This window comes from Trachurus japonicus, chromosome 13 (genome assembly GCF_045865225.1).
Source record: "Trachurus japonicus isolate A0001 chromosome 13, Traja_1.0".
NCBI classification, from domain to species: domain Eukaryota; kingdom Metazoa; phylum Chordata; class Actinopteri; order Carangiformes; family Carangidae; genus Trachurus; species Trachurus japonicus.
In genome coordinates this window covers 18121207-18135225 of record NC_140919.1, presented here as the reverse complement: position 1 = coordinate 18135225, position 14019 = coordinate 18121207, and the positions used below count along the sequence as shown (strand labels likewise).

At 40.8% G+C, this 14019-nt stretch overlaps 2 protein-coding genes across 4 annotated transcripts; one reads left to right on the top strand and one right to left on the bottom strand.

Annotated features, from left to right (window-relative positions):
- The first annotated feature begins 2208 nt into the window (after positions 1 to 2208).
- Positions 2209 to 5966, top strand: LOC146975834 (uncharacterized). 3 transcript variants are annotated; one of them, XM_085795087.1, is made up of 3 exons: positions 2209 to 3369; positions 3775 to 5462; positions 5544 to 5701. In XM_085795087.1, exons 1-2 carry the CDS (start codon positions 2440 to 2442, stop codon positions 5254 to 5256), a joined length of 2412 nt encoding a protein of 803 aa, XP_085651213.1. In that variant the 5' UTR covers positions 2209 to 2439; the 3' UTR covers positions 5257 to 5462; positions 5544 to 5701. The 3 variants fall into 3 exon arrangements, with proteins under 3 accessions (XP_085651213.1, XP_085651211.1, XP_085651210.1); XM_085795085.1 differs by lacking the exon at positions 5544 to 5701 and adding an exon at positions 5843 to 5966 and having other exon boundaries at positions 2209 to 5462; XM_085795084.1 differs by having other exon boundaries at positions 2209 to 5462.
- Positions 5967 to 6886: 920 nt separating this feature from the next.
- On the bottom strand, positions 6887 to 11309 carry LOC146975833 (collagenase 3-like). The gene is made up of 11 exons (XM_085795090.1): positions 11038 to 11309; positions 10793 to 10903; positions 9920 to 10047; positions 9660 to 9808; positions 9444 to 9569; positions 9157 to 9318; positions 8732 to 8906; positions 8514 to 8644; positions 8222 to 8387; positions 7989 to 8092; positions 6887 to 7737 (listed from the first exon to the last, which is right to left on the bottom strand). The coding sequence occupies exons 1-11, from the start codon at positions 11143 to 11145 to the stop codon at positions 7634 to 7636; spliced, it is 1464 nt and encodes a 487-aa protein (XP_085651216.1). The 5' UTR covers positions 11146 to 11309; the 3' UTR covers positions 6887 to 7633.
- Between the last annotated feature and the right edge of the window lie 2710 nt (positions 11310 to 14019).

Genomic DNA, 14019 nt, shown 5'->3' with positions numbered 1-14019 from the left:
GGGCCCATTTTCTGTGAACTGAGAAATCATCATCTCTGAACTAAATTACTCTAAAATTATTGCTTAGTCAGCCTGTCATGGTGGTAGGCAATGAAAGGGTTAGATTCCCCATAAATGTGCTTCAAGCAAAGGCATGAAAAATCATTTTTGTGGTTGACTGAAGTTTTTATTTAAAAAATCCCTTGTGTCATGCAACTATGTTGGAGGTATCTGCTCAAGTTTTGAGTCAATCTATCCATTTTTCTGTCTCTCCTTTATAATGCGGCTGACACAAATTTTCTTTGTGGTTTTGTAAAATTATACTTGCAAATTCGAACAGTGACATTTCTTTCCAGTGCCCTGACCTAAATAAAACACATGTGTCAATGTTGACTCTTTTCATCTTTCTATTGTCCAAATAACTCATGTTGACATCATGTTCTGTTATGGATTATCTGGAGTATGAGAACACATTGTTTTTGAAAATAGTTTATTTTTTTGATAAAAATAACTCCAGTTTATTCACTCCAGTCAAGTGGCTTCAAAATTGCCACAGACAGACAGGCTATGTCACAACCCGGGAAAGTGAATCCAAAACTGTCTGCACAACTGAGTGTCACAACCGATAAGGGATAATACTATCTTGTTTTGGTGGTGGGGGTTGGGGGGACTCTTTAGAGCTCCACCATTCTCATTGACTGTATCTTCTGCACTCTATTGCCTCTCTTGCCAGCTTGTTGTTTGCCTAAACCTGTATTCTTCTGTCTGCACAACAAACCATAAAATCCTTCATTTATCCATGTTCATGAAACAGTAGTGATTCAGCTCTCTTTCTATATTGGGTCTCTTCTCATGTGGCTGAACAAAAACCCTGTGGCCCTACTTCCAAAATTGCTGCATCCAGGGTAAAGACAGGTTTATTTCACAACATCACAGTTGAGTTATGATCAAGAGCGACTAATGACCTAAACTGTTTTCTTTTTTCTTTTTTACAGTGTAACCAAAGTACAGTGTTTTCAAATAAGAAAATCCTGCAAGCTGATCCCTATCATTACAAGAAGGGACAATGGACCTGCACAAGATCTTAACTCCATCTTAACATTTATTTGTAATACTGGGATGTGCTAACAATTGTTTTACACCCAAAATTGTGCAAACATGTCTGAGCAAATATAATGACCATCAGTATATGTCCCTTTACAAGTGCCATACATTGCAGAAAATTAACCAGAAGCATTTTGAAATAGGTCAGAGATTATTTACAGAATTGATCAAATGGTAAACATTCACAGACCTTTGCCTTCCCAACATCATAAAAAAATGATAAACATGCAAACTGCAGTTACATTAAGGGCATAGTCTCATTAACAGTCAAGCCAGCAGTAGTTGAGCAGTACACGCATCACCGTCTTGTATGGCAGCTTGTAGCCTACTCATCTCATCTGTCTGGGACCATGTGAAGTAGAAGTGTGGGAGGGATATTTCATTAGCTGAACTGACAGAGAGAATTAAAAACAGTAGAACAGTAACAGTAAAATGAGCTAAAAGCATGTCATATTACAAGGTAATTGTGTGTGAAGAGGTATGGATTAATATGACCAATTGGCAATTTAACTTAAAGTGATACTTCACCCAAAACCAACAATTCACCAATTGTCTACTCACTGTCAGGTACCTTGTACCCCTGGCCCTGAACCCAGGACCACTGGAGCCGGGACCCTATGAACTGGGACAAAGACCATAGCCAGGACCATGGGGCCGGGACAGTGCCAGAACAGGGACCAGGCCCACCAGAACCAGGACCACCAGAACTGAAATCAGTACAAGGACCATACTGGAAACCAGATGTTACCACAACCGGGATCAGTCTCCCGACTCCTGCCTCTCAAACACTCAGAGTGTGAGGGGAGGGTGGGCCAGTCACATGACGCTTTGATGCGCTTTCATAATAAAAGCAAGTGAGTTAAAGATTTCAAAATCAAATATTTTTCTCCTCCACAGTATCATTTTTGGGTAGGACAAACGTGCCTATCTTCAAGATAGATAGATAGATAGATAGATAGATAGATAGATAGATAGATAGATAGATAGATAGATAGATAGATAGATAGATAGATAGATAGATAGATAGATAGATAGATAGATAGATAGATAGATAGATAGATAGATAGGTCTGTTATGACATCATCAGTTAAATCATCAATGACATCATCAGGCCAAGATGTCAAAATGGAACACTCAACTTCACAGTCAAAATGGAACACTCAACTTCACAGTCAAAATGGAACACTCAGCTTCAAAGTCAAAATGTCTTGTGACATCATCAGTGACATCATAAGGCAATACTTATAGGGCAGAACACAATAGCTCATTAGACACATTGCTGAAGCAGACGCCTGTTCAGAGTGCACAGTGTAATTTTTAGTCGTTACATTTTCAAACTTTCTTAAAACAAACGCAATGGCAAATACTAGTTCTGAACCAAAAGGCAAGGTAACAGTTCGACAACTGAGGGACATGTTTGAGTCGAAGAATCCTGATGAACACGTGGAGTCTTGTGCTGCCAGGGAATCAGAAAATCAGTCTGTGGAGAAAATCCTAAGGGCTGAGATTGAAGCCCTCCAACACAGGATGGCCACCGAAAATCAGCTCCGACAAGAAGCATTTGAGCAGGACTTGGTTCAAAAACGAGAGCTGCAGCAGCTGAAAACCCAGCTCAACACTCAGCTCGAACTAAACAGTGAACTGACTATGGAGCTTGAAGAGAATATGGAGAGGAACAAAGCTCTCCAAGAAGCTTCATACCAAGACACCCAGAAGTATGAAGCTGAAGTCCACAGGGCAAGACAGCAGGCTGAGAACCTGCAGCAAGAGCTGGAGAAAGAAATTAAGGTTCATGCTGCCAGCCTGACAGAACACCAACTCCTGGAGAAAAACTTGAGGGCTGAGATCGCCACCATCAAACAGACAAACTTTCTTAAAACTAACGCAATGGTGAATACTTGTTCTGAACCGAAAGGAGAGCTAACAGTCCGACAACTGAGGGACATGTTTGAGGTCCAAACAATGGTATCGAGGGATCTCAACAGACACATGGAGGCTTCTGCTGCCACGGAATCAGAAAATCAGCCTGTGGAGAAAATCCTGAGGGCTGAGATTGAGGCCCTCCAACACATGATGACCACAGAAAACCAAAAGGCATCTGAGCAGGAGCTGGTTCTAAAGCTAGAGCGGCAGCAGCTGAAGACCCAGCTCAACACTCAGCTCGAACTAAACGGTGAACTGACTACGGAGCTTGAAGAGAAGAACAAAGCTCTCCAAGAAGCCACTCAGCAGGCCGAGAGTTTGCAGCAAGAGCTAGAGAAAGAAAGGAAGGCTCATGCTGCCAACGTGACAGAACACCAGCGCCTGGAGGAAAACCTGAGGGCTAAGATCGACACTTCCAGAAAAAAGATGACCCAAGAGATCCGCGTAATTCAACAAATAGCATCGGACGAGAACCTGGCTCTGAGAAAAGTGCTGGTGGAGCTGAGAGCTCAGCACAACACTCAGCTCAAACTAAACAGTGAACTGACTACGGAGCTTGAAGAGAAGATAGAGAGGAACAAAGCACTCCAAGAAGCTTCATACCAAGACACCCAGAAGTATGAAGCCGAAGTCCTCAGGGCCAGACAGCAGGTTGAGAATCTGCAGAAAGAGCTGGAGAAAGAAATGAAGGCTCATGCTGTCAGTGTGACACAATACCAGCTCCTGGAGAAAAACCTGAGGGCTGAGATTGAAGCCCTCCAACACAAGATGGCCACCGAAAATCAGCTCCGACAAGAAGAATTTGAGCAGGACTTGGTTCAAAAACGAGAGCTGCAGCAGCTGAAAACCCAGCTCAACACTCAGCTCGAACTAAACAGTGAACTGACTACGGAGCTTGAAGAGAATATGGAGAGGAACAAAGCTCTCCAAGAAGCTTCATACCAAGACACCCAGAAGTATGAAGCTGAAGTCCTCAGGGCGAGACAGCAGGCCGAGAACCTGCAGCAAGAGCTGGAGAAAGAAATTAAGGTTCATGCTGCCAGCCTGACAGAACACCAACTCCTGGAGAAAAACCTGAGGGCTGAGATTGAAGCCCTCCAACACAAGATGGCCACCGAAAATCAGCTCCGACAAGAAGCATTTGAGCAGGACTTGGTTCAAAAACGAGAACTGCAGCAGCTGAAAACCCAGCTCAACACTCAGCTCGAACTAAACGGTGAACTGACTACGGAGCTTGAAGAGAAGAACAAAGCTCTCCAAGAAGCCACTCAGCAGGCCGAGAGTTTGCAGCAAGAGCTAGAGAAAGAAAGGAAGGCTCATGCTGCCAACGTGACAGAACACCAGCGCCTGGAGGAAAACCTGAGGGCTAAGATCGACACTTCCAGAAAAAAGATAACCCAAGATATCCGTGCAATTCAACAAATAGCATCGGACGAGAACCTGTCTCTGAGAAAAGTGCTGGAGGAGCTGAGAGCTCAGCACAACACTCAGCTCGAACTAAACCATGAGTTGATTGCAACTTTTGAGGCAGAGAGGAGCGACAGCCAGCCTCCTCCCCAAGAAGACATGGCCCCCCCACCAGAGAGGAGCAACAACCAGCTTCCCCAAGAAGACATGCCCCCCCCACCAGAGAGGAGCAACAACCAGCTTCCCCAAGAAGACATGGCCCCCCCACCAGAGAGGAGCAACAACCAGCTTCCCCAAGAAGGCATGGCCCCCACACCAGAGAGGCGCAATAGCCAGCCTCCCCAAGAAGACATGGCCCCCACACCAGAGAGGAGCAACAGCCAGCCTCCCCAAGAAGACATGACCCCCACACCAGAGAGGAACAACAGCCAGCCTCCCCAAGAAGACATGGCCCCCACACCAGAGAGGAGCAACAACCAGCCGCCCCAAGAAGACATGGCCCCCACACCAGAGAGGAGCAACAACCAGCCTCCCCAAGAAGACATGGCCCCCACACCAGAGAGGAGCAACAACCAGCCGCCCCAAGAAGACATGGCCCCCACACCAGAGAGGAGCAACAACCAGCCTCCCCAAGAAGACATGACCCCCACACCAGAGAGGAACAACAGCCAGCCTCCCCAAGAAGACATGGCCCCCACACCAGAGAGGAGCAACAACCAGCCGCCCCAAGAAGACATGGCCCACTCAGACAGGAGGTCAACATGGACGAGGATCCGCCATGCCTTGGGGCTGAGGAAACCAAGGAGGTGGAAGGGAGACCTCATCCAGCGTCATCTGAACTGACTTTATTTCCCACCATTTTTCTTTTCTTTTTTCTCTTCTTTCCTTAACTTTCTTTTCTCTTTGCTTAACTTCACTTTTCTCTTTCTTTTTCTCATCTCTAATTGTCTTCTTCTCTAAATGTCTTCTTTTGCTCTTCTCTTAACTATTATTTTCTTTTTTCTTCCTCTTACTGATCTGTCATTTTTCTAGACTTATCTAAATTTCTAGTCTTCTTTTTCTCTTCTCTTATTTTCTTTTTTCTTTCTTTTACTGATCTTTAATTTTTCTAGTCTGCTCGTAACTTCTAGTCTTCTTTTTCCTCTTCTCTTAACAGTTCTTTTTTCTCGCCTTTCTTTTTCTTTTCTTTTACTCATCTTTTGTTTTTCTAGTCTTCTCTAAACAATTTATTTCTCTTCTTTCCTTAACTTTTCTATACTCTTTCTTCATTTCTTAACTTTACTTTTCTCTTTTATGTCTTCTTCTCTTAACTATTATTCTCTCTTTCTTTTACTCATCTCTAATTTTATTCTTCTCTAAATTTCTAGTCTTCTTTTTCTCTTCTCTTATTTTCTTTTTTCTTTCTTTTACTGATCTTTAATTTTTCTAGTCTTCTTTTTCCTCTTCTCTTAACTGTTCTTTTTTCTCGCCTTTCTTTTTATTTTCTTCCCTTAACTATTCTTTTTCTTTTCTTTTACTCATCTTTTCTTTTTCTAGTCTTCTCTAAACAATTTTTTTCTCTTTTCTTAACTTTTTTCTCTTCATTATTTCTTTTAATTTTAAATCAACTTAAAATAAACTATAACATAAAAATAAAAAGTTCAGTCTTTGAGATGTATTTCCTGGATATATTGTATTTAGTAGTTTTTAAGTATATACAGTATAGTCAAGTCTAAAAAGAGTTGTCAGATGTAGGGCAGAGAGGTCCATACAACAGGGACATACAGAGCTAGGGGCCGTGTCCATGGAGCCATACGTTAACTAAAGTTGGGAATGAACTTTCCAAGGTAGTTAAGAAATCTTGGTAAAGCTGGAACATCTGTTGATGTTGGCATTTCACTGATCACTTTTGTTTTGGAGGAGTCTGCCTTGAGGCCTTCACTGGAGAAAGCATGACTTAAGCCGCTTTTTTTAATAACAGAACGTTAGGAGACGGATTTGTGTTTGAGGTAAATTCATGCAAAACAGCTGATACGTGTTCCCGTCGGGGGCAGTTTTTCAGCAAGCAGTATCTGCATTTGCCTTGAAAACAACTCTGTCTCATAATGTCATTATCTGATAGTGTGATGAATGTGCAGGTCACAACTTGTCCACGAGAGCGTTTTGGAGTTGTTGGATTGTGTATTTGCTGAGTTCGATGAGGGAAACCAAGAAATCCCATGAAAACTGTCGCCGCACACTGACCTGTATTTTGTTCATTTCTTTTTTCTTTTTACATTGTTCTCTTTTGTTTTTGATAACTATCTCATGTACACGGACCACAGCTCAGTTGGTGGTTAAAAGTAGCAAATATGCTTGTAGTATCATTTAGTAATCAAAGCATATAAATAGCATGATTAAAAAGGTTGAAATTCATTTAAAAAGTTATAAATTTATATAAAAATATTGAAAAAGCAGTTTAAAAATTATGTTTTATTATATTTTAAAGATAGTGTATTTCTGAAAATGAGAAACTATGCATGCAGGTTTAGACAGCTTTAGAGTAATTGTGATGACTTGTAACTTGTTGCGAGGGACAATGGAGGCTCGCTACCTTCTACCAAATGTCTCTTGGCTGAAAACCAACCTTGCAACATCAGTGCAGTACTTGGCCTCTGACCCGGTGTCCCAGCTCTCGTCTATGCGCACCGCGACAGAAACACACTCTGTAACCCATAATCTTTTGTTTATGACAGTTAAGACTACACAAATATACACGTTGGAACATTATATATGTTATATAACGTTATCCACCGCGCTGTCAATTGCTTTTTCACAATTTCGGCTTCATTAAAAACAAACACACATGGCCAGGAGGAGTGTTAGCAAAACAGCGGAGAAGCAACCAGATTTGCATAGATCCCCTTTAACATTTATTTGTGATACTGGGATGTGCTAACACATCATTTTACACCTAAAACTGTGCAGACATGTCTTATCAAATACAATGCCCATCAGTACCTATGTCAGTTTATACGTTCCATTCATGAGGGGAAATTAACCAGAAGCATTTTGAAACAGGTCAAAGACTATTTACATAATTGATCAAATGGTAAACATTAACTGACTTTATTTGCTGCAGGTTATTGATCAAACAGCTGGCTGCAAAACAACATCTTCCTCTCAGAGCTGTTCCTAACATCATAAAAAAAAATACTGTTAAATTTAGATAGTTATCTATAGTTATATAGATAGTTCTGTCTCAGTAACAGTCGAGCCAGCCGTAGTTGAGCAGTACGCGCATCACCCTCTTGTATGGCAGGTTGTACTCCGTCTGTCTGGGACCATCTGAGAAGTAAATATACCCTGTGGGAGACAGAGTTTATATGCAGCTGAACTTACAGACAAATTAACTAATGGTTGGACACTTTGGATAGTAGAATAACCCATAAACATGTCATGTGACAAAGAAATTATGTCCAACAGGTATGGATTAGCGTAGCCATTCAACAGTTCGTACAGCTTTAAATACCTTGTTTATTTTTTCTGTCATTCTAACCAAAGGTGATTTTTGAGCAGAATAAAGTGGGTTAAATGTGGGGGTAAATATTTCTCACCATAATTCTCAAAGGCTGCATCTACTTTGGTGCCAATGCCGGGGAAATCCCAAGAGATATATCTAGGGTATCCATAGTCCATTTGGTTTCTCCTCGCATCATAGCTGCAAGAGAATATGCTCTTTGATGCATCTCAGTGATCAGTTGTCATCACAGTTATTTTCATTTTTATCCTGTAGCCTACACATCGTGTTGATAACCTAAAATAAAATTTGATCATGACCAACACTCACCTCCAGTACTGTCTGTTCACAAAAATTAATGTTTTCCCAGTTGTGGGCACATAAACAGCTGCATCAACCTTACGGACTGATGTGGGGAGGCCAAGGTTGGTGAGAGGCTTTGGGTATCCTGGCAATTTTGTCTTTCCAGAAGCCCTTATGCCCCAGTATTGACGACCTGCAGAGAAACATTTGCAGGTTATTATATCTCCTAGTTACCTGTAGAGCCTCATTATAGTATATACCGTAAGTTGAATTTCACCACAATCAACATGCAAATCAAACAAAACCCTACAAAAATTACCTTCAAATAGATAGACAGCATCACTGCTTGGGACTTCAAAGGCAGCATCCACATAGTTAATCCCAGGCCATTTTGTGTTCACTTTAGTGAACCGAATTCCTTGGACGGTTGTACTCTTTCTCCAGTAATATCTAGAAATGCATTTGAATTTACATGTAAAAATATGTAACATTCTTATTCAAGATGAATACACTGATCGCTATATATTCAGAATATACCCGTTCTTGAAGAAGAACAGATCTCCCCTCATGGAGGTAGCAGCGTCAAACACCAGCCCGCGGTTGCATTGCTCATTTCGGGGGTTTGGTTTTTCGGTTGGGTCCTCTGGCTCTGGTTCAGGCTCTGGACGTGGTTCTGGTCTTGGAGCTGTTGTGGGCACTGGTGTACGGCTTCCTGGGAAATTGAGTGGTAAAATAAAGAGTGACCAAACTATTGTCTTCAACAAACACTAAAGCAAACAACCATCGACATCGACACAAATAGAGCAAATTGTGCTTGGATCTTAAGCTCATATTTAAAATCAGACTGGCTGTCAAGTATACAAACCACAACAGATCTAAAATGGGTCCAATTCCTTTGCAATTTCATGTGGTGCACACAAGTGTTTTCAGTTGAAAAAAGTGCAGCATCTTATTTTTCATACCATAAAGGGCTTGAACCCCTCGCCTGTCATCGTCTGGCAGCCTGTATCCATTTGTATTGACATATTGATAGGTGGGATACATCAGGGCACGTCTGTCCCGGGAGTGATCCAGGCCTAGAGCATGGCCAAACTCATGGGCCGCCACCAACAGTAGATTCACACCTGAAGACAGGAATAACAATGAAATAATTCTGACACTCGTTATTGCACATATGGATTCTGTACTGCTTCACCTTTGGACTATGTGGCTTCAGGTTCACTAAAATAACATGGTGGAGTGTGTTTACCTCTTTGGGTAAGAGTCCAAGTTTCATCATCGTCAAAGTGTGTGTCCCCTCCCTGATTACGTCCAGGGGAGTTTGCATGAGCCAAGACTCCACCTGCTCCGTCAAAAGGGTAAAAGTCCCCGTGGTCTGCAATAGCACAACCATATTTGATCATTTTAGAGGTTTTAGAGTGTCTAAGTGTCTAACTGAAGACCTCTTATTTTTATCCAAACTCACATCCACCCTTGAAGAGGATCATGATGTCGGCAGTGCCACTGTAGATCTGTTTGAAGTTCAGTGGGATGACATCACTGTAGAGCTGAAAAGCCTTGGCGATGGTTTGATCAATCTGACTCTGGGACAGATCACGAGTGTACTGAGTGATCCTGTTCAAATCATACATATTTATCATCAGCAGCAGCAGTTGCATTTATTTACTCAACCACCTGAATTACAATTTTGTCACGACTGACAATATCATAACTTCCCCCACTTGCCTGTAGGTAATCAGCCTTTTCTCCCATTTGGGTTTCCCATGAAAGTGTCCGTAACGGCTGATGTCTGAAACACCACACCTGGGGGCTTTCATCACCTCCACAGTCTCTGTATTCAGGACGCCGGTGACCTGGTGGTCAGATGATGACATTTTGTCTTCTGCTAAATGATTCCTGGTATGATATCATTATTAGTGCTGAGAGTATTAGCAGACATATCAGTCGTGATTACAAGACAGCAACATTTAATATGGCTGCCTAATGTGTAAGTTTTTCCATTTTCATAATAAAACTATAAAAAAAAATACATTCAACCAGGAGCCAATATCGTGTTAAAGATAGTTAAGATTTTTGTTGTTGATTATGGTGTGTTTTTATACTTTGGTTTTCTGTACTGCCTTTTCTGCCTAGTTTCCAATTGTTCTATAGCACCAGAACTAGGCACTGCACATGCACTGCAACATAATGGAGGGCAGTTTAGAGGTCAGACCGTGGATTAGCAGCAGTGCTAGGTACAGAGCAAAAAGGGTTTTTGACCGTTACTTTACATTATGTTACTGTTAGGATAGATCTGTGGACCTTTGTGTAATATCTTCATGTGTGAGGAATCAGTAAGAGAAGCTTGGATGTATATTGATGAGGATATTATACCTAGATGTACAACAACGTGAAGTAAAACTGTACAATGACAACCTCAATGACTTGTGAGTAAACAAGTCAAGCCAGTTGAACCTTATAGTGCTAATAACTTGAGTGGCTTTGGAAGTAAGTTTAATGTTTGCCACTACAAACCTCTTGTAATTTCCACAGAGATCAGTGCTGTTCTTTCCTCGTACATGCTCACAGTGGGTGAAATATTCAATTCACTGTCAATACCTCCAGCCCAAAGAAAGCCTGCATGGCCTCCAGATCGGCGGTGAAGTTGGTGATGCTTCGCACTGTGGAGTTTGTCAACCCAACATCGCCAAAGTACTGAGAAAGATATCCCTGATACAGACAGAAAGAAATGACAAATCATAATCCTTGTTACCTAAAACAATCTAAAATATATTACACTATGTCTTACTGATTAATGATTACTCCTCACCCTTAATATAAATGCAAACTGTATAATCCATTACCTGAGCCAGGTCTTCGTCTTCTGGTGAAATTGTTGGAGCGATGGTAGGCGCTGCTTGACAAAGTGCCAAACAGCTCAGCAGCACTATCCAAAATCCAGCGACAGACATCTTGTTCAGATGTTTTTCTCCTCCACCATCCACTCTCCTCTTATAAAGGCAGCAGCTGTGACGGTCTGGTGTGTGTGTATGTGTGCATCGTGCTGATAAACACTGAAGAGGAGCTGCCTACTCAATGCTAAGACAAGCCTCTGTGCCATAGGGGGCAGGGGAGCAGAGAGGGGCCTCTGTGATAACACAGCAGGAGATACGATCAAGTTGACTTCACCTTTGTAATGTTTGTGGAACAGTTTGATTGTGTTTGCCTTTTTTCTTTCAGTGAAATGCTTTTATTTTTTCTACATTTTTTTAAATCATTTGTCACATTTGAGTGGCTATATTTGATTACATAAACTTAGAACTTAAAACTTGGCAAAATGCAAAAGTGTCCCCTGCAACCCTAACCCTAACCCAGAGAAATTCTGACCAGTTAAGTATGTACTGGGACATTTCTTTGTACACTTCCTGTGTGTTTGTTTACATTGTTCTCTTTTGCATTTGATAACCTTTGCATGTACACAGACCACAGTCCAGTTTGGTGGTAAACATGAACAGAGTTACCCAACTTTTCTATATCTTTGAGAGCTGATGAGTCATTATGGAAGCTAAAACTCTCCAGTGCTGGTAGCTCAGTGTGTAGCTACTAAGTATTCTGCCATATGAAGCCTGCTTAGGCCTACATGTTTGTTAAAAAAAGGAAACAAACTTCCTTGCATTAGTGTTAAAGGTCCCAGGTAACACTTTGCAACAAGGGTCCCTTAATTAACGTTAGTTAGTACAATATTAAGCATTAATTAACTGTTTACAGATATATTAACAATGATTATTGTATTACTTAGGATTAGGAAACACATTAATTAATGTAGCCTATTAGTAAGCAGTTAAAGGGCAACTTCGTTTTTTTTCAACCTGGGCCCTGTTTTCATATGTTTTTCTGTATGAGTGATGGATAATACTTTTATTGAGGTAGCTGCAGTATTGAGCCGGGCAGGCAGCCTGCAGCCAAGCTAACGCTCTTGCATGGGGCAAGTGGCTCCCGTCAAAGTTCGCCCTATAAACGGGTATTTTTTTCAAGCTGACAGGCTCAGATAGTTACAATGCGAGTACGACAACATACTAGAAAGGAGAAATGAACGTAATAGTCTCTACCTTTAGCTGGAGGTCGCTGTTTGCTGTGATCGGTGTCCAAATCTCACCACGCCAGAAATCTCGTTCTGAAATCTCGCGATAACTCGTGGCAAAACACCGGTGGGGAATACTGTTACCTGACTGAGGTGAAGAGAGACGACCGGAGAATTTACAAATTGTAGCAACAAAATGTTGGGCTGCTCTTCGCGCAGCTTTCACAGAGCTTTCACAAGTTAGGGCTAACACGGAGCGATAGATATAACATTGTTATACCTATCGCTCTGGGCTAACAGTTAGCTGTGCTACAATTTTTTTAATTTATTTTTTTTAAACAACTTTATTTTTGCTTTACAAAATACATAAACAGTGCATAAAACCATATGAGCATCATATTAATAACAATTGGATAACAAATAGACGTGACAATAAAATAAAAACATACATAAATAGAAATAAATAATAGTAAAAAATAAATAAATAAATAAAATAAAAAGGAGAAGAAAAAAGTAAGACACACCAGGGGATATGAGCAATGGAAATTAAATTGAATTAAAGATATTAAAGTGGGAGCACAGATTTATAGTTTTGATAGCTTTCTTGTTATTAGCAGAGGAAACTGACTTGAAATACACCTCCAGTTCTTTCATGAAAACACAAAAAATGGGTTTTACTTTGGCAAATTTACACTTGTGGATATAAAACTTTGCAAGAATTAAAATGAGATTAATTAAAAAATATTCTTTTTCAGCTGGAGCGTCACTCTTTATAAATCCAAAAAGGATTTACAATGATGTGCTACAAATGGATGCTAACACTCTTGTTGTCGATGCACCGTCACCATGCCGACCACAGGGTCTGCTGTGACCACTTTGACCTGGATGACTACTGCCAGTCAGAAGAAGAAGAGACGTGCTAAAGGTGGACACATACGTTCATTTCTCCTTTCTAGTATGTTGTCAGACACTCATTGTAACTATCTGAGCCTGTCAGTGTGAAAAAAATGCCCGTTTATAGGGCGAACTTTGACGGGAGCCACTTGCCCCGTGCAAGAGCGTTAGCTGGGCTGCAGGCTGCCTGCCCGGCTCAATACTGGAGCGACCTCAATAAAAGTATTATCCATCACTCACATATACAGAAAAACATGTAAAAACAGGGCCCAAGTTGAAAAAAACCAAAGTTGCCCTTTAATTAATGTTTACTACTCAAAGTTAGTTAATAAATTATTAAGTAATAATACAAGTTGAATAATGTAATTAGTTATCATTTTGTATGCATTACTCAGCATTAATTAACACATTAGTTTATATATTAATGCTTAATTATGTACTAACTAATGTTAATTAATTGACCCTTATTGTAAAGTGTTACCAAGGTCCCATATAAATTGAGAATTGTCTTTTGCCAAAACCGGGCTGGATTTTTTTGCTTAAATGCAAGTATCAAGACCCTCAGAGAAATGCACACAGCCTGTACTCACGAGGACAAGTAACTTTGTGATGTCATATCAGAACAACTCCACTCACATTCATCCTTGCATGATTTGGTGTTTACCTGAAATCTGCCACATATTTTTTGGACTTTCTTGCTGGTTTTACTTTTGTACTGGTTTTACCAAACATCTTTCAGCTCCTTACAGCTCAGAGTTTGAAAGCTTTCATGAACAAAAATCACATTTTCATTTTATTTTTTACACATATTCAGACTTACAGCTTGGCCAAATAATGATGTAAGTCAAACAACCATGAGTGTTTCTCATTT

Bases quoted from the DNA above. Each gene is read 5' to 3' on its own strand.
- LOC146975834 (XM_085795085.1), top strand. From the start codon at position 2,440: ATGGCAAATACTAGTTCTGAACCAAAAGGCAAGGTAACAGTTCGACAA.
- LOC146975833 (XM_085795090.1), bottom strand. From the start codon at position 11,145: ATGTCTGTCGCTGGATTTTGGATAGTGCTGCTGAGCTGTTTGGCACTT. The intron at 8,907-9,156 runs GTATGAAAAATA...TCAATTTCCCAG, and splicing joins AGGGGTTCAAGCCCTTTATG to GAAGCCGTACACCAGTGCCC. The intron at 8,645-8,731 runs GTATATTCTGAA...ATGCATTTCTAG, and splicing joins CTGTTCTTCTTCAAGAACGG to ATATTACTGGAGAAAGAGTA.